At 41.4% G+C, this 18,796-nt stretch overlaps 1 protein-coding gene across 1 annotated transcript in view; it reads left to right on the top strand.

Moving 5' to 3' along the window:
- The window catches only part of BBS9 (Bardet-Biedl syndrome 9), a 166,907-nt gene that overhangs the window by 51,167 nt on the left and 96,944 nt on the right, over nt 1–18,796 (top strand). Inside the window, exons 15-18 of the mRNA XM_054385111.1 lie at nt 14–154; nt 2,897–2,992; nt 9,368–9,540; nt 10,547–10,699. Coding sequence (XP_054241086.1) covers nt 14–154; nt 2,897–2,992; nt 9,368–9,540; nt 10,547–10,699 — 563 coding nt within the window. The remainder of the gene's footprint in view (nt 1–13; nt 155–2,896; nt 2,993–9,367; nt 9,541–10,546; nt 10,700–18,796) is intronic.

The following is an 18,796-nucleotide window of genomic DNA, read 5'->3' as shown; positions in this document are numbered from 1 at the left end:
TCTTTCATTTTAGGAGTACCAAAAGTTGCACAGTGTAACTTCAAGCTGCCTCTGCGCTTAATTTGCTCTCCAGCTCAGCCTTCAAAAGCAGCAAACCACAAGCTGACCATTGATACCAATAAACCTCCCATCAGTTTTCTCACCATTTTCCCAGGTATGCTGTTAAATATGGCTGTAATAGAAAACGTGTGAGGAGCTCCAACAGGGATTGCTTCTGTGAAGTAATGAGGTGATGAACAAAGCTAAGGTTAAGCATAGAATCAGAGAATGGCTCAGGTTGGAAGGGACCTGAGAGATCATCTGCTCCAACCTCCCCAACATAGGCAGGAACCCCTCACAACTAGACTCAGCTGCTCAAGGCCTTCAACACCCCCAGGGAGGAGGCAGCCACAACCTCCCTGGGCAGCCTATTCCAGGGTCTCACCACCCTCCTGCTGAAAAACTTCTTCCTAAGCTTCAGTCTAAGACTGCTCTCCCTCAGCTTCAAACCATTCCCCCATGTCCTATTGCTAGACACCCTCATGAAAAGTCCCTCTGCAGTCTTCCTTTAGGATCCCTTCAGGGATTGAAAGGCAGCTCTTAAGGTCCACCTTGGAGTTTTTTCTTTTCTAATCCAATTTTAAAGAAATGGTGACATAATATTTGGAATGGAATAAAACTGGAAGTGGGGAGATTCAGACTGGACATGAGGAGGAAGTTCTTCCCCATGAGAGTGGTGAGAGCCTGGAATGGGTTGTCCAGGGAGGTGGTTGAGGTCCCATCCCTGGAGGTGTTTAAGGCCAGGCTGGATGAGGCTCTGGCCAGCCTGCTGTAGTGTGAGGTGTCCCTGGGCATGGCAGGGGGGTTGGAACTGGCTGATCCTTGTGATCCCTTCCAACCCTGACTGATTCTATGATTCTATGATTCTATGAATATTTCAATAATAATCTGTCTGGGCTGATTACTCTCTGGTAAAACTGTTTCTCTACGCAGTGGGCATGATACAGGTCTCATTTTTATGTATCTAGAGAATACTGTAATTCATCAGTTGTGTTGTAATGGAGTAAACATGGTCATTCATTAAAAAAATAAGCAGGGCAATTCAAAAGTGATAACTGTATGTAAAGGGCACACTTGACTTGGAGGAAGATTTGTGAAGTTCTTGAGCTGATTGTATGTAGTAATTCCATTAGTCTTCTTGCACCAAAAAAAGCCATGATATTAGTGATACTTTCTGAGCTGTAAACCTGAGCAAGGTTTGATAATCAGAATATTAAAATAATATCAAGGAGGAATTAGGTGCCATTTAGGACTAGAAAAACAAGAGTGAAAGTGAGCACTCTGAAGTGTCATTCTATAAATATTTCTACTGTAATTATGTGCTCATAGTTTGGAAGAGATAAAGGAGATAAAGGAAATCTCTGTGGTACAATATAATGCAAACAAATGAGAACTGAGGAGGCATTAGACAAAATGTTTCCATCCAGCAAACCAGTATCATGTTACTGTCCACTGGCACACAGAGTGCTGGTTGTTGATATTAAATAAAAATTAATGCAAATTCAAAAGTGTAGAAGAAGGCTATGAACATTACCTAGGGATTTGGAGAGGAGAATTGAAAGTGACTCATTTAGCTTCATCACAGGCAAAAAAAAAAAACCCAAACCAACAAAAAAAGGGAATAAATATTTTGTGGCTGTATCATGAATCTAGATGATCACATTAACACAAGAAGATATGAATAAACAAGGCTTACAAAGTGATGTCAGTAAGTTCAGTCTGGCAGAGATTAAGTTTCTGAACTTCAAAGGACTAAGATTCTGGAACAGTTTCCTGAGAACTGTATGGGCCAACAACTTGAATGTGATGTTTTTGAGGTGGAGATTAATCTGTTTGAACCATTTCCATAGTACATTTGTCCGAGAGCAGTGGAGTAGGCACAGTTGGGTTTTCTGGTAATTTGCTTCCCTTTGAGGAGAAATATCCCTTCTCTTTGAAATGAGTGTGCTGTGTAATACTGGGACCAGAGGAACTCTATTTCAGAGCTCTGCATTTTGGGCTTTTAATCAGAAACTTCTAGTGTGGTTAAGCAATAATAATGCTTTCAAAATAGAGCATTATGTTTTATTTTCAGCTTAGGGATACATTGTTGAAAATACAACACCAAGCAGAAGCCAAATGTGTTCCAAAAGGTGCTAAAATCTTGCTGATTTCTGTTCATCCCATTTTCAGTGACAGGGAAGTTAAAAAAGGTGCATACTGCTCATGGTCCGTTGAACTAACTTTGGGTTCTTGGTGTGTTCAATAAAAATTGTGTCTCTTCTACTACCTGTTTGCCTTATTTTTAGGGGAAAGTTGGGAGGAGTGACATGGAGTAGCTTTGAAATGAGTGATCTCTAAAACTGAGCCTTTTAACCTGGTCTGATCCACTAAGTAGAATGAAAAGGAAGGTGGTCATGCATGGACTTCAGAGTAGACAGTTTGTGTTTGTTGTGCTCTGTCCTGAAAGATGGAAAGACATCGTGCTTAAAACTTTGTCATGATAATTTCCTCTCAATTTTTGCATAAGTATCTAAATTAAAGCTGACCTTGCAGCCAGTAAAATGGGATAGTCTTTGGGTTGTACAACAATCACAATTCTTTGTAGGTAATGAAGAGTGAACCTCTGAGAAATCTACCTTTTGTTTCCAGGCTGGGGAAGAATGTGTGGCTCAGCTTGAGCCTGTGAATGAAGGCAGGGCATAGCAAGCCACTAGTGTTGCTCCTTGCTTCTGAGGCCTCAGAAGGGGAGCAGTCTCATTCAAGTTGCCTTCCCTAAATTGCTCATGCAGAGGTTGATGTGGTCCTGGCTATGGCTTGGTGTTTGTTGGCTATCAGTGTCAGGTTGTAGAAAACTGTGTTTAACTTCCTCTTGCAGACTTTGTTGATCCATCTGATGATGACCAGGCAAATGTTCTGGGATTTCAGTTTTTAGCTGGTTCAAAGACCACTCTTCTTGCTTCAAAGACATCACGTAAGTGCTATTGATATTAAAGAGGCCTAATCACCACCACTTCATGCATCTATGGTTTCCCTCTAGGTTTTAGCAGTTTATTTTTTAAATGAAATAATGCTGGCATTGTAATAATGCAAGACGCCCCATTTTCCTCAAGGATTTCAACACCTGTCTTTGGAAGCAGTCATCTACTGGAATATTGGAAAGGAATTAAAAAGAAGTTTTCTGTCTACTAAATTTCAGTATCTTTGACCTTAATTTGGAATCAGATTACATTTATTTGCTTCTGTACATTTAAGTAAATGCCTGTCTCTGGTTTATGATGCCTGTACATCTTTGTAAGTATAGACTTGTAGATACAATGTCCTTCCTAGTATATTTACAGAATCATAGAATGGCTTAGGTTGGAAGGGACCTCAGAGATCATCTCCTCCAACTTCCCCAACGTAGGCAGGGACACCTCCCAGCTAGACTCAGCTGCTCAAGGCCTCCCTCATCCAACCTGGCCTTCAACACCCCCAGGGAGGTAACATTCACAGCCTCCCTGGGCAACATACTTCAAAGTCTCACCATCCTCCTACTGAAGAACTTCTTCCTCAGATCCAGTCTAAACCTACTCTACCTCAGCTTTTAAACCATTCCCCTTCGTCCTACTGCTAGGCACCCTTAGGAAAAGTCCCTCTGCAGCCTTCCTGTAGGATCCCTTCAGCTATTGGAAGGCAACTCTAAGGTCCCCCTGGAGTCTTCTCCAGGCTGAACACCCCCAGCTCCCTCAGGCTATTCTCACAGCAGAGGTGTTCCAGCCCTTGGATCATCTTTGTGGGCCTCCTCTGGACTCACTCCAACAGTTCTGTGTCCTTCTTGTGATGGGGACCACCAGTATTGGAGGTGGGGTCTCAGCTGAATAGAGTAAAGGGGCAAAATTCCCTCTCTTGCCCTGCTTGCCACACTCCTCTGGATGCAGCCTATATGCAGTAGGTCTGCTGTTACCTGTTCCAGTGTCTCTTGTGTAGGGCAGTGATTTAAGTAGCCATGCTCCAACCACCAGTGAGTTTGGGCTCTGAAAATGACAGTTTCTTTTCATGTTGGAGAGTTTGTGGTCCTGCCCTGTACAACTACTCAACTCACTCTTTCTTGCCATGTACATTGGAACCAAGTTAGTCCAGTTGTGTTTTGGCATTTGCCATGCCAGCAGAGCACAAAGTCTTCATTTAACAGAGCAAACCAACACCTGGGGAAGCTGGAATGCCCTATTGCACATTGCAGAGAGCTCAGATGGAACACTCTGTGAATGCTTTGACAACTGTTTAGAGTGAGGAGTTGGGATCTGGTTTGTTGATGGGATATTCTTTTGACACACAAATAATCTGCCTCACTGTTTTAGAAAATCAGTATTGGTGATGGGTTGTGTAAATACTGCTGGTGTCAGCTCTGAGATAATACTAAATACCTTCTCTTTGATGCAATCAAATGTGTTAAACCCAGAAACTATCTGGGAGAGACACTTTCATTGTACCAGCAATCACTTGATATCGATTTGTGCATGCATTGTTTGCATGCTGGCTTATTGTTTGGTTTTAATATTTGTTTAAATAGAGGAACATGAACAATTTTTAGCTAAACATGCCCTGACAGGCTGTATTAAACCCTTCCAATCCCTTAGATTTTAAATAACATTATTTTTCTGGGCTACAGTTGAAATCTTTCACTTTGTTTTGCATAGATGCTAAATGTGATGCTGGTCAAGAGACAGTTTTGTATCTATATAATAAATACATTATAGTTTCTAGTGAGGCTATAAACTTTCAATTCCCCCACCCCAAGCCCTCAAGCTTCTCCTCTCAGGTTTGTTTATTCACCAGCTAGGAATGACACTTGCAGCCTTACTCTAAACTTTCCCACGCTGCTTTCCTTGTGAAGTTCACTTCACAAAGGAGATTCAACATATCTGTTTCTCTTGGTGTGAACACTCATTTCTTGTCTGGGAATTATTGCCTCATAAAACAGACGAGTTTTGTGATGCCACCTGTGTTAGCAGCCTGTTTCCACCATCCATTTCATGTGTTGGATTGGTGTGGCTAAGCAAACCAACCTCCCCCTGCCCTGTTTAAGTAAAACGTTTTTTGTTTTTAAAAATGCAAAAGGTTTGGTAAGAATAGTTCAGGATATTTTTAGGAACAGTGACCATCCCTAAGTAAAAGAAAATTTTGTGGTAGAATTTCATATAGCTAAAATGGTTGTGCTTGACTGGACAGCTCTTCTGTGGAGCTAATACAGGCAGATGAAGTAATGGATTGTTTGGGAGGCCCTTATTCTGCTATGTAACTTTAAACTGAGCTTGTACTGTATAAAAGTGCTTGGGCAGCATTATCATTCTGGGGTAATGAAGTGGTATGGCTAGAGAAATTGTGGCTAGAAGTGTTAGAAGAACTAGAAGTTTCAGGAAAGTAAAGCTTGTTAGGACTGCTCAGTCCTCATTTCTGGTTTTCCATGAAAAGTTAATCTTGGGACAATAGAAGAAGACCTCCTTTTCCATAGCCTTTATCAAACAGACCTTACGTTCTGAATGGGGAGATCTCCATGTAGCAGGGAAAGGCTGCAGCTTCAGTTGGGTTTCACTACTGCTGAAGCTGCAAACATGGAAGACATTGGTGTTCACCTTTGTTTTAACTGTTTTAGCAGAGCTGTTTTGATCAGTGCAGTAATTTAGTATGTTAGTTCAGCCTGTCAACAGGACTCCTGCAAAGAAACCCAGCCAGAAACTCATTTTGGCAGTTAGTACATATTGAAAAGAAGCATACCCCATGTGGATTAAAGTTTTAAGGTGTTTCTTTTTTCTGATTTTTTTTAGAACTGTCTTTTAATCAAAATGTAAAGAAGGCTTGATTGCTAATTGGGGCTGCGATTTTTTTCTGCTGATGTGAACTTTCTAGCTGGAAGTGAACTGAATCTTCTAGAACTTCCTCTTCTGAAGAAGTTCTAGAATGGGCAACCATTCTTAATGTAGGTTGTGCTGGTTGGACCACTCATTGTTTTGTTAAAACCCTTTGTAACCTGTATGTAACAGAATCACAGAATGTATCTGGTTGGAAGAGACCTCCAAGGTCCTCCAGTGCAACCCTCAACCCATCACTGAAGAGTCAACACTAAACCATGTCCCAGCCAGGTCCACATGCTGCCTAAACACCCCCAGGGATGGTGACTCTACCACTGCCCTGGGCAGACCATTCCAATGTTTGAGAACGCTTTCAGTGAAGAAATGTTTCCTAACATCCAGCCTGAACCCCAGCTCCCTCAAATGCTCCTCAAAGCCAGGGTGCTTCAGGCCCTTCTCCAGCCTCATTGCCCTTTTCTGAACACTCTCCAGCCCCTCAATGTCCTTCCTATAGAGAAGAACCCAGAACTGCACACAAATCTCAAGGTGTGTCCTCAGCAGTGCTGAGCACAGGGGGATGATCACCTGCCTGTCCCTGCTGCCCACCCTGTTTCTAGTCCAAGCCAGGAGGCCATTGGCTTTCTTGGTCACCTGGGCACTGCTGACTCATGTGCAGGTGACTGTCAACCAATACCCCCAGGTCCCTCCCCAAGGAGCAGCTTTCCAACCACACATCCACATGTCTGTAACTTACCGTGGGATAACCTAACTCAGTCTTCTGCTTTTCTGTTTGAGATTTAAAAAAAAAAAAAAAATCTATTGTCATAATGGTAGCAGAGCTTATTGTAACAAAAAGTTAACCCAAGTTGGTTAACTGCTCTAAAAGCAGAAGATGAGCAGAAGCACAGCTATTTATTTAGGGTTTTTTTTCATAGCATTTCTGTTAAGTTGTACTAAACACTCTAAAGATTCTCAGTTTCTTAACAAGTTCTGAATCTAATTCATCTTTTTTGAGAGCTGGAAGATCATGGAAAGCAAATGCCTGCAATGCTCTCAGGCCATGGTAAAATTAGATTGTGTTTGTATTGACCAACAAACAATGTATGGAAACCAAATATGCATTTTGGAGGAAATTAGTCCTACCCATTCTAAGCCATTAATGTATTAGATACGTCAGTTATAAATGGAATGACTGTTGATTTGGCCTGAAAACATCTGAGCTAATTTCCCTCAAGGAAAAAATCACTTAAGGCAAAGTATGATGATACATCCAAGTCCAGCCATTACATTGTGAGTGTTTTAAAAATGGATATTAGGTTGAATGTTATCTTTAGCAGATGGTGTGCTTTTCTTTAACAGGCATGTTTTTAAATAAAACTTGCTTCTTTCCTGTTACACTGTAAACAAAATTTGTCATTCTCTAGTCAGTGAAATACATATCCTGGGAATGATGCCAGCTGTAATGTCAAACAATCTTGAATTACTAACGTTGAGGAAAATTTGAAATAAGTGCATTCAAGTTCCAAAGAATTCTGGTTAATCTGATTTACTGTGAACCTTCTCAACAAGGGCAAGAAAAAGAGAACTATTTGTGTCAAGTCCCTGCAACTCTTTTTTTGCGTAGCTGCATTTCTGTGTCTCCTTTTGAATAGGATGTTGATGGATGAGCAATGAAAAGAAATAAGTAATTGTTGTTTGAAAGTGATTATTTGGAAAAAAAAACAATTAAAACAAAACTGCTGCTATGATCATAGAATCCTAGAATGGCTCAGGTTGGAAGGGAGCTCAGAGACCATCTACTCCAACCTCCCCACCATGGGCAGGGACACCTCTCAACTAGACTCAGCTGCTCAAGGCCTCACCCAACCTGGCCTTCAACACCCTCAGGGAGGAGGCAGCCACAACCTCCCTGGGCAGCCTATTCCAGAGTCTCACCACTCTCCTACTGAAGAACTTCTTCCTCAGCTCCAGTCTAACCCTGCTTTCCTCAGCTTCAAACCATTCCCCCTTGTCCTGTCTCCAGACACCCTTATGCAAAGTCCCTCTGCAGCCTTCCTGTAGGACTTTTCAGGTACTGGAAGACAGCTTTAAGGTCCCCCTGGAGTCTTTTCTTCTCCAGGCTGCACACCCCCCAGTTCCCTCAGCCTATCCTCATAGCAGAGGTATTCTAGCCCTTGGATCTTCTTTGTGGCCTCCTCTGGACTCACTCCAACAGCTCTGTGTTCAGATTTTCCACAATGTTTTCCTCTCAAGATCCAGTTAATTCTGATTTCCTGGACACTGAAGAGAAGATTGTACAAATGTGGACTGGGAACAACAGAAATAAAATCTCATCCCACTAACTTGGCAGTTTGAAATTTACTGAGATCTCTTAAATGACTTTCTTGGGACAGATAACACTGCCCAACAGGATTTGTGGTTTCAGTCACTTTCATTTTCACACTAAGCCATTTTTACAAAGCCATAGTGCATGGAGGGGTAAAAGTCACCTTCTAATATTAGCTGTGCCTAGGCTGAGGCATAGCAATATCTAAGCAAAGTTGTTGTCTGACTTTTCCTACTAGAAGATTGTCCTGGAAGTGGAGTTGTAATAAAAACTATATTGTGAGTGTTATCTGATAACTCTGTTTCCAAAAGACATTCAAGATTTTAGGTGGATTGGAGTCGGTTTGTTGCCACTGTTATCAGATATTTAGGGTGCTGGGTTCCTGCCATGGTGAAGTGAATTGAGCCTGGTTCTGCTTCCAGCCCTCAGCAAAGCTCACTAGGGTTGTGTTATGGCAGAGAATTGCAGGCAGCCTGCTATGACTTCTTACCCAGTAATTCTCTTGTTTCCTTGTTATGGTAGATCTCTTGTTTCCTTGTTATGGTAGATCTTCAGAGCTGCTTTGGTTCTTCATGAACAGGCCCACACTCTGGAGTAAGCAGTCATGTTTACTGGTTTTATTTTGTGCTTCCAAATTGCCTGTTGAATACTCTCTTTTAGCCTAACTTATCAATATCTGAGTGCTGGGGGTCAAGAGGGAGGGGACAGGCTCTGCTCAGTTATGTCCTGTGATAGGACAAGGGGCAATGGATAGAAAGTCCAGCACAGGAGGTTCCACCTCAATGTGAGGAGGAACTTCTTCACTGTGAGGGTCACAGAGCACTGGAACAGGCTGCCCAGAGAGGTTGTGGAGTCTCCTTGTCTGGAGACTTTCAAGCCCCATCTGGATGTGTTCCTGTGTGACCTGTGCTGGATTCTCTGGTCCTGCTGTGGCAGGGGAGTTGGACTCGATGATCTTTGGAGGTCCCTTCCAACCCCTAACATCCTGTGAGCCTGTGAACTTTAGGAGTGACCCCAATAATGTACCAGTATTCCTTTAACACTAGCAAGTGTGTCTCCCTCACAGAAATCTTGTAGACTTTGGATCCAGTGAGCAAGTTGAATTGTTGTGTTCTCCAACCTATGTTGTACAGTGAATGCCTGTGGGTTGGACACACATTTATTAGTCTGGTACTTGTTCTTGTCTTCTAAGAGCGATACAGGATCCAGAGTGATCACTTAGAAGACCTTTGGCTGATAACAAAAGAGCTCACCCTTCGACTGGAAGAACATTTCAAGAAGCAAAACTGCAAAGACTTTGCCTGTACCTTTTCTGGCTCAATTCCCCTGCAAGAATATTTTGAACTGATTGATCAACATTTTGAGGTATGTTAAGAAGTAGCTAAATGGTTAACGTTCTGCTAGTTTAAAAATTGGTTGTGTGTTAGAGTGCTGATTAGTAAGACTGTAGCTATAATCACAGGCATTTGGCTTTCAGAAAATAGGAAGATGCACCTCCAGAAGTTCAGCTAGCTGGTAGAAATAGTGAATAAAAATCTGTGCACTCCTTACCGCCCAACATTTCCTATTAAGGAAGATAATAGCTACTTGAAAATTTCTATTAAACTGATGTCATGGGCAAAAGCAGCACCATATGCAACAGTGAGAAATACTATTGGATATTCTTCCATGCTGCTCAGTTTTCTGTGAGGTTGAGTTTTGATTTCAGTGGCAAATGGTAATTATTGGAAACGTTAATGAGCTTCCCAAGGAGTGCAAAACATTCAACTGGTGTCCGTGGCATTGTTTTGTTTGAATAATGCACACTCACCCAAAAATGTTGCTACCATTCTCCAAATTAATTTGGAATGTGCACACATAATGTATCACAGAAGCAGCCAGGTTGGAAGAGACCTCCAAGATCATCAAGTCCAACTGATCACCCAACCCTATCTTATCACCCAGACCATGGCACTAAGTGCTTCATCCAGCCTCTTCTTGAACACCTCCAGGGATGCTGACCCCACCACTCCCTGGGCAGCACATTCGAAGGGCCAGTCTCTCTTTCTGTGACAAACTTCTTTCTAAGATCAAGCCTAAACTTCCCTCTGCACAGCTTGAGACTGTGTCCTCTTGTTCTGGTGCTGGTTGTCTGGGAGAAGAGACCAACCCCCATCTGGTTGCAACCTCCCTTCAGGTAGTTGTAGAGAGCAATGAGGTCTCCCCTGAGCCTCCTCTTCTCCAGGCTAAGCACCCCGAGCTCCTTCAGCTGCTCCTCATAGGGCTTGTGCTTCAGACCCCTCCCCAGCTTTGTTGCCCTTTTCTGGACATGTTTGTGCAACTCAATATCTGGGACCCTTCACCTGAATTGTTGAATCCCCTCGAACTGCAGCTACGGCTGAATGCTGAGAAGTTTCAGGAGCTGCTGTCTGAAAGGGCTGTGCAGTTTCGAGCTATCGAGCGGCGATTGCTGACACGATTCAAAGACAAAACTCCTGCTCCTCTTCAACATCTGGATACCTTGCTGGAAGGGACGTTCAGAGAGGTCAGTGCAACTTGGTTATCAGCCTAAGCTTTCTTTCTGTTGTTGGTAAAACTCAGCTTAAAGCACGTAAGCCGTGTTTTCCTGGTTCCATTTACCATCCGAGAGACCAGGAAGCGGTAATTTGTTTAACCTAATACCGCCTGCAGCTTTCCAGATGATTTGCAACAGTTTTATTTAATCTGCGACCACAAAATCTTTCCTCTTGGGTCACACCAGCTTTGACAGCACATCATTCTTTCCTAACTGATGTTGATATTGTAAATATTTTATACTTCATGTGAAAATATTTTATAGTTCATAGCTTGTGTAAATATTTTATGGGACACTGTAAACTGATGGAATGGTTCACAACAAAAGGTTCTGAGGCTGACCATGTCCTTCCTTGTGGGGATTTTATGTTCTAATCTTTCTCGGAATATGATAGCTGCAGAAGAACAGTGTTGAAAAGAGTTCATTCCTTAACCAGCCCCATAGTGGAAGTACACAAGCACTAAAAGAATTTTCTGTGTTTTTTTTTTTTCCTGCTATAGCCCTCTACTGCTTTAGCACAACCCTTCTTTCATGGTGCTAAGAAGTCACTGTGTGTGTTTTGTGCTTTTTGGTTTGGATGATCTGATTTTACTTTCTTAGTGGCAGTACACAAGCAATAAAAGAAGTTTCTGTCCTTTTTTTTTTCCTGTCCTTTTATTCTGCCTCCTATAGCCCTCTATTGCTTTAGCATAATTCTTCTTTCATGGTGCTAAGAAGTCTCATTTTGTGTGTTTTGTGCTTTTTTTTTGTTTGAAGGATTTGATTTTACTTCTTTATACCGTGTTAGAGAAGCTGAGTCACAATTAGATTGCTTGCTGGAAAAAAGACTTAACCTTTATGTGCTGTTGTATATCACAGCAATTAAAGAGAGAACATGTAAGGACATTTTTTTCCTTACTGTTAGCTCTGAATTGGAGAAAACTGCCTTTCCTTGTGTGATGATGTACGAGTCAGATTTGCCTTCATTTCAGTCTTTACTGTGAATGAGTTAACCATGAGCTAAGCTTGCAAGTTTGAGAGTGGGGCTTTCTGGTTACTTTGAGGAATGCTAGATACCCTTGTGATAGATGGGAGAATCTGGTGTGACTAAGTAAGCACTAAAGATAACCAGAAGCCTGCTTTTGCTGTGTAGAATTGCTGCCTTTAGACTTAAAAGCATCTGGGATGTGCTTGGCAGTTTTCTTACACAGCTGAATTGAAAGATGAGTTCTGAGAGTATGACAGAAGAAGGTAGCTGAAATAGATGCATCTTGCAGAAGCTTATTGTAGTCCTTCAAACCAAATTTGGCAGGGAGCTTTTCTTAACAATTACTGTTGTAAGCTTTGGTAATTAGAATTAGTGTAGTTGAAAGGAGAATGAGGAAAAAGATTCCTTTCCAGAGGACAAATGCTTACTTTTTTTTTCCCCCACATTTGTCAAAATTTTGTTTTAGGGAAGCTCACTTGGGTTTTTTTGGGTGGTGGATTTCCATTGTCATTTTCTTTGTTGCAAGGGGATTCATTCACATGAATGTTGCTGTTAGTACAAACACAAGTGTGGTAAACCAATAATTACCATAAAGAGCCCCACTGCTACTTATGTTGCTTTGCAAGTGAGAGCTGTGTTAGGATTTAATATTGTCCCTTTGCTTTGTGGGTAAAATGGAAGTACTTGATGGTGCATTTCCTATATTAGAAAAGACCTTGTTTTATTTAATTCACTATCATCTTCTGTCTTTATTTGTGTTAGTATATCTAATGCAAATAGCTGAAGGATTCAAATTATGGTACATGTGCTCTCAGTAAAGGAATATCAACAGTCTCACTCTGAAAATCCATTTAAGAATGTAGCCTTTATGACACTGGAATGCATGCAGTTGTGTTTTTGAGAGTAGTGCTTTTCAGAAGAGTTCTTCAAACAAGGTGTGTCCATTTTTGGAAAGCTGTCTGTTTTGAGCACAGGGGTTGTGCTCAATAATATTCCTAATGCAGAATGCATTCCATGGAGAATAATGATCCATACCCCAGGGACTCCAAGTGGAATGAGTTATTTGCTTCAGTGGTCTTTGGACTGAACTCTGAAGAAGGGATGTAGAAGTTTGAGGGGTGTTGTAATAAAATAGGTATGATGAATACCTATGATGAATACCTGTGATGAATACAATAGTTAGAAAATAAATTGGTTTTTATTCTCTTACCATTGTGTGAGAATCTCCTGTCCTCTATAATGTTAACTATAATCGAAAAAGAAAACGTTTCCTTTGTTTAATCTCTTCATTTTCCACCAAAGTAATCATTGTGGTGATGTTTTAACTTTTCTTTCTTTAAGGTACTTTAGAAATTTGTGAGCGTCTTGCCAGGACCTAACACACCTATCTAAACAGAACTACTAGAACTAGTTGATGCTACACGTTTATTCACTTTATTTTCTCTCAATTCAGCTGTTCTGCTATGGCCACCTTATGAATATTACTACTGAATAACTTGTCTGTCAGAAATACTTGGCTGTGAGCAGCAATCAAGTGGCTTTCAAAGTAATTTTCAGATCTTGCTCTTTAAACAACTGGAAGCTGTCCAATTCATTCTGCTGCCTTTAGTACATGGGTTTTATTTATCTTGGCTGGTCTTGGTCTTGCATCTTGATTTCTGCATATGAACTGCAGCTTGAAGAGGTTCATGTGCATAAGATTTTTTCACTTAAACTCTGCTTGAAACAAGGGGAAAAGTATTCAAGTGGTCTTTCAGATTCCAAGAGGTGCTCAGAGGTTACTGTTAACAAGGAAAGCGAACAAACACAATTCCTGCAGATTTCTTTCAGTGTAATCTCCCCTTAGCTACTCTCCCTTCAGCATTCCTAGATTGTTGATCTTGTTCCTACAGCTCTCAGGACTGGAAAGGAAGTGTAGCATTTCACCATCAGTTTATTAGTGGTGGTCACCAAGCACAATTGCTTCTCATTTAAAATGAAGAAAGCAATTCCATCAGGAAGATCCATTTTGATTCTCTGCATGGCAGTAAGCTGTGTGAGAATTTGTTCTCAGTTACAGGAAAAGCTTTATCTGAGTGTGAGGGTAGCTCTGAGGTCTGCAATCTCATGTCCCTCACATATGTTAGTTGAGGATCTTGAGCATTCAGTTGGAGACTTCTAGAGAAAGAGTGGAATTTTGCAAAGGATTTGGAAGTCAAATGTCTCTAAATGAATCCACTAATTCTTTTAATTAATAACGTCCCAGGAGTTGCCCTTCCTCTTTCATATGATGGTTTTGAAGAAAGATGCATCTAATATTCTGAGAACTTTATGTACTTCATTACACAACTGTTTCTTTATAGCGTAATTTAAAGAGCATTTTCAACTATTTCATGGTTTTGAGATGGAATTTAGGCAATTGTGCTGTGAATTGATGCCAGCTGCTAAAACTTAGGACCGGACCACAGCTTTATGCCACAGCACCAGCTTGGTATTTAGATGTCCTTATGTTCTTTGTTTATGGATAACTTTTCTTACAACTGGTTTGATCCTTTTGGAGCCCTTCAAGCCTGTGTTATTTTCAGTGACACTGAGTAGCTGCACTACCCAACAGGATCTATTCTAGCCTTGGAAACTTGCATTTAAATGAAATCTAAAGCAAACTTTGTAGCATTCTTTTTCACAAAGAAAGAAAAAAGAATGATTTAGAGGAACACCTGATTAAATCACATAGGATCTTTATTGAAGTGTACTCTAAGATACACACAAAGGATTTTCAGCTCATGTTAAAATGTTGACTAAATGGTTTTCTGAGAAAAGCATTCCCAAAGAGAAAGCTATGATACAATAAACTTTCAGAGTTACATGGTGAAAAACCAAAGCTTTTGTCTCCCCAGACATAATTTAGGAGGCCAGGAGAAGTGCACTGAACTTTGATGTTTCTTGATGCTTCAGGAGAATGTGTAATTAATTGGGATGTTGGAAAAAACTTAAAAGAGCTTAGTTAGAATCCCTTGGAGTACATCTCACTTAACAGACAGTTGGGAGAGATTTTCACTCTAGTGCTGCTGATGTTACATCTCTCTTTGTTTCTGGTCTGTGACCAAGCAAGAGTGTTGAAACTTTGGCAAGCAGTGCTTTAAGTATTAGAGGACTGCGTGCCAGGACTTTTCCATTCCGTGGTAAAAAACAAGAAGTAAGGATGTAAATCCTTATCATGATTAAGATTACCAGTTGGTTCTGAATTGTATCTCCTGAATCATACCATTTCCTCTCTGAAATTCTGGCACTTCAAATGAAAGGCAGTGTTTAACACTTGGCAAATACCTAAATGCAAGCGCATTTTTTTCCCCTTCTTGTCTAACACTTTTGATTTCTTTTCAGAATAGATCCTTTGCTGATTTAAGCCACCATTGCTCTAGGGAACTTGGTTGGAAGAAATGGGGTTGTGGCCCAAGGGAGGTTCAGGCTGGATGTTAGCAAATAGTTCTTCACTGAAAGGGTTCTCAAGCATTGGAATGGTCTGCCCAGGGCAGTGGTGGAGTCACCATCCCTGGGGGTGTTGAAGCAGCCTGTGGAGCTGGTGTCTGGGGACTTGGTTAAGTGTTGACCCTTCAGAGCTGCATGATCTTGGAGGTCTCTTCCAGACATATATTCTGTGATTCTGTGATGCCAGCAAGTCCAGTACCTAACAGATTAGAGAAAAAAATATCTTTGAATTTCTCTCCTTAGCTATGAATTTAGGAAGCTAGGCTCTTTACTTCTGTAACCTACTACATGGGTGTGATATGAAGGTATGGACATCACAATTTTTAAAGGAAGCATAAATTTCTTATCTTCTGTTTCTTCCTTGCAGTATTTTAATACTTGCAATGTGTGGAGCACTTCGATCGTTGGTGGTTTGTGGTCAGTGGCAAATAAAACTCATTCTGTTCTATTCACTAAAACACGTGGAATGTCATTAAAGGTCCATTAAATCTTTGTTCAAGCCCTTTAACTCCTCTGTTTGCTTATTAATCTGTTGATAAAAATCTCAAAAGTTATCATTAATGATTGAGTATTCCCTCTGGAGTCACACTTCTGACACACTTGGCCTCAGGAACTTGACATTTTGGGAATGATTCATGACTTGATTAGTAAGGACTTTTACCTCAAAGCAGAACCATTAGGGTTTATCATGCATGACTCAAAGGCTATATATCACACCCGCTCCTGTAAGAGTCATTTTCCCCAGATAAAGTCAGTGAGAACTACACCCATAGCATAAATTAGCTCTTTTTGACTTGAATAAATATGCTGTTCTTTGGAGGAGTTATATTTAACTTCTCTTGTTTTATTGCTGTTTCTGCTGAATGTAGTTTTTTTTCATAGCCACTAAAAGTAGCTTATTGGCTATCACATGTAATTAAAATTCTGTATTTTACTAGTGTTCCAATAGTGTTATATTTCTGTTTCCTTAAGACTTATTTAGCTTTAACAGTGGAATACTTACAATGTCATCAAAGCCCCCTTTTTTCCCCTTTATTAGAAGATGGATTCCAAAAATGTCTGAAGCAGTTAGCTGTGCTTGGGAAGTCTGTGTTAGGACTACTGGCACAACTCCTCCTGCATTTTGGTCTTTTGGTCTGTGGTAGCAATTAGTTGCTGTAGTGTGGGACAGTCTTCACTTCAGGAGAGCCAGGTTCTGGCAGAAGTCATATCTCCAGTAAGTGCTTTTTTTTTTTTTTTTTTTTAGTTAGAAGTAAAATGTCCCTGTGTGTGTAGATGCAGGACAAAGCACCTTGGCTGAGGTCTGCTGGACTGAATTCTGACTGCTCTGTGCTGTATCATACAACCCTACCTACTGAATTACTCCCCTCCAGCCTGTGAACAGCCAGGTTTGAACACCTACAGCTCTATTCACATCCATAAAGCACCAGAGGTGTGATTTTATTATTCCCCTTTCCCCCTCCCCCCAGTCCTAACTGTGATTCTTGCTTTAGAGCTGTTGCACCAACAGAGTATTCCTCAAACTATGAATCAGCCCTTGGGGATGTGGCTGTTTTACCCTCTGGTGTATAAAGGCAATGCTAGGCAGTGATTTGTGCCACTCCTGTGATGTAGAAGTGCTTTGGCACTTCTTGTTTCATTAGATGGGGGGGAAATTCTTGTGTAGGGGTAGATCTTGTGTCCTCAGCCTGACATGAGCTCTGCAGGCTGTGTATTGAGGGCTCCCTGTAGGAAGTGAAAGAACCTGTGTGCAGGTTCTTTAGTAAGGCAGGAAAATTCTTGTGTAGGGGTAGATCTTGTGTCCTCAGCCTGACAAGCTCTCCAGGCTGTATATTGAGGGCTCCCTGTGGGAACTGAAAAGAACCTGTGTGCATTTGAATGAATGAAAATGGAAGCACCCCTGCTTTGCTCTCTATACCTACTGCTGCTTATGCATTCATTGCATGATCCAGATCAGCTGAGTTAGGATTTGCTTGGTGTTACTGTCTAGCACAGGATAACAGTAGACTATGGATTCCTCCTGAAGAAAATAGTAATTAAAAAAAAGTAGTGTAGACATTTTACTAAAAATCTGTTTCTTTGTGTCTGTTCCTTGCAGTCAGCTCGGAGCTGCTGTTCTAGCCAACACCCCTCTGAGGAAAAATGTGACTTGTGTGGTCATTCTCCCAATTTAGATCTTTTTAATGAAAGGTCCAGTTGATGTTGGAGCTAAACTCTTGGTTAAATCTGTAAACTGACAAAAACAAAAGGGAAAAGAACTGTTTTTTGTCTACCTCTTCTTGCCAGTTGGCATCTCAACAGGTCTGTTTTATGTTTTGGTTGTGTAACTCCGAACTTCCACACAGTAGGTATTCCTGTGTTGTGAAACCTTTAATTGCTCTGCTGTGGATAATGTAAACCACTAGGAAAAAGAAAAAAAAAGGTGATCAGTGTAGAAGAAGCTGGTGTAATGAGTTGAAGGGGTCAGAAGTCAGGAAGGAAGGAAGTAATGATGAGTATCATAGGTGCAGAGGTATTTTGTATTAAATAAAAGGTTCTGCCCATCGTGCTTACCTTGAGTATTTTGACAAAGTTCTGCTGTTGGCAGCTTGTTGTTTTAGTATTGCAATTTCTTGTAGTTACAGACATGGTATTATTTAAAAATCATAGAATGGCTTAGGTTGGGAGGAACCTTAGAGATCACCTGCTCCAGCATCCCCATTATGGGCAGGGACACCTCTCAACTAGACTCAGCTGCTCAAGACCTCATCCAACCTGACCTTCAACACCTCCAAGGAGGAGGCAGCCACAACCTCCTGGGGCAGCCTATTCCAGAGTCTCACCATCCTCATACTGAAGAACATTTTCCTAAGAGCCATCTAAACCTCTTCTCCCTCAGCTTCAAACTATTCCCCCTTTTTTCTTATTGCTAGACATCCTTATGAAAAGTCCCTTTGCAGCTTTCCTGTAGGATCCCTTCAGCTATTGGAAGGCAGCTCTAAGGTCCCCCCAGCGTCTTCTCTTCTCCAGGCTGAACACCCCCAGCTCCCTCTTGTAGCAGAGGTGCTCCAGCCCTTGGATCATCTTTGTGGCCCTCCCTTGGACTCACTCCAACAGCTCTGTGTCCTTCTTATGCTGGGGACACCAGAACTGGAGGCAGTGTTGGAGGTGGGCTCTCAGCAGAGCAGAGTCAAGGGGCAGAATCCCCTCTCTTGCCCTCACTCCTCTGGATGCAGCCTAGGGGACTGTGGCTGGTAGGTCAAGAGAAGTATTACAATTCTTTGCTTGAGTGCCCTGTGGAAGAGCAACCAAGACACTGAAATGCTGAGATGTCAGCTTTTCACTCTAACTTACTTTTCCAAGAAGCCTTTTGGTCCATACAGCAAACATCACACGTGGGTGCTGAAGCCTGTAGTTGCCAGGCTAAACTCCCGTAACGTGGGCAGGAGAAGTGGAGAAAAAAAAAATTTATATCACAGGAACTGGCTTCCTTTAACTGGCATTCTTAAAAGGAATAATTCAATTTCCCTTTAGGAAATTTGGAAGGGTTTGGTATGGATAACATGATTTTTGATCTTGTTCATTGTACATGCTCTTAAAGGCAATCTACTTGGGAAAAGCAACACCTATTAAAGGCCTTTGAATCAGAGTCT

Source organism: Indicator indicator, chromosome 11 (genome assembly GCF_027791375.1).
Source record: "Indicator indicator isolate 239-I01 chromosome 11, UM_Iind_1.1, whole genome shotgun sequence".
NCBI classification, from domain to species: Eukaryota; Metazoa; Chordata; class Aves; order Piciformes; family Indicatoridae; genus Indicator; species Indicator indicator.
Note: the sequence above shows the minus strand (reverse complement) of the source record. Positions and strands in the feature narration are given on the sequence as shown.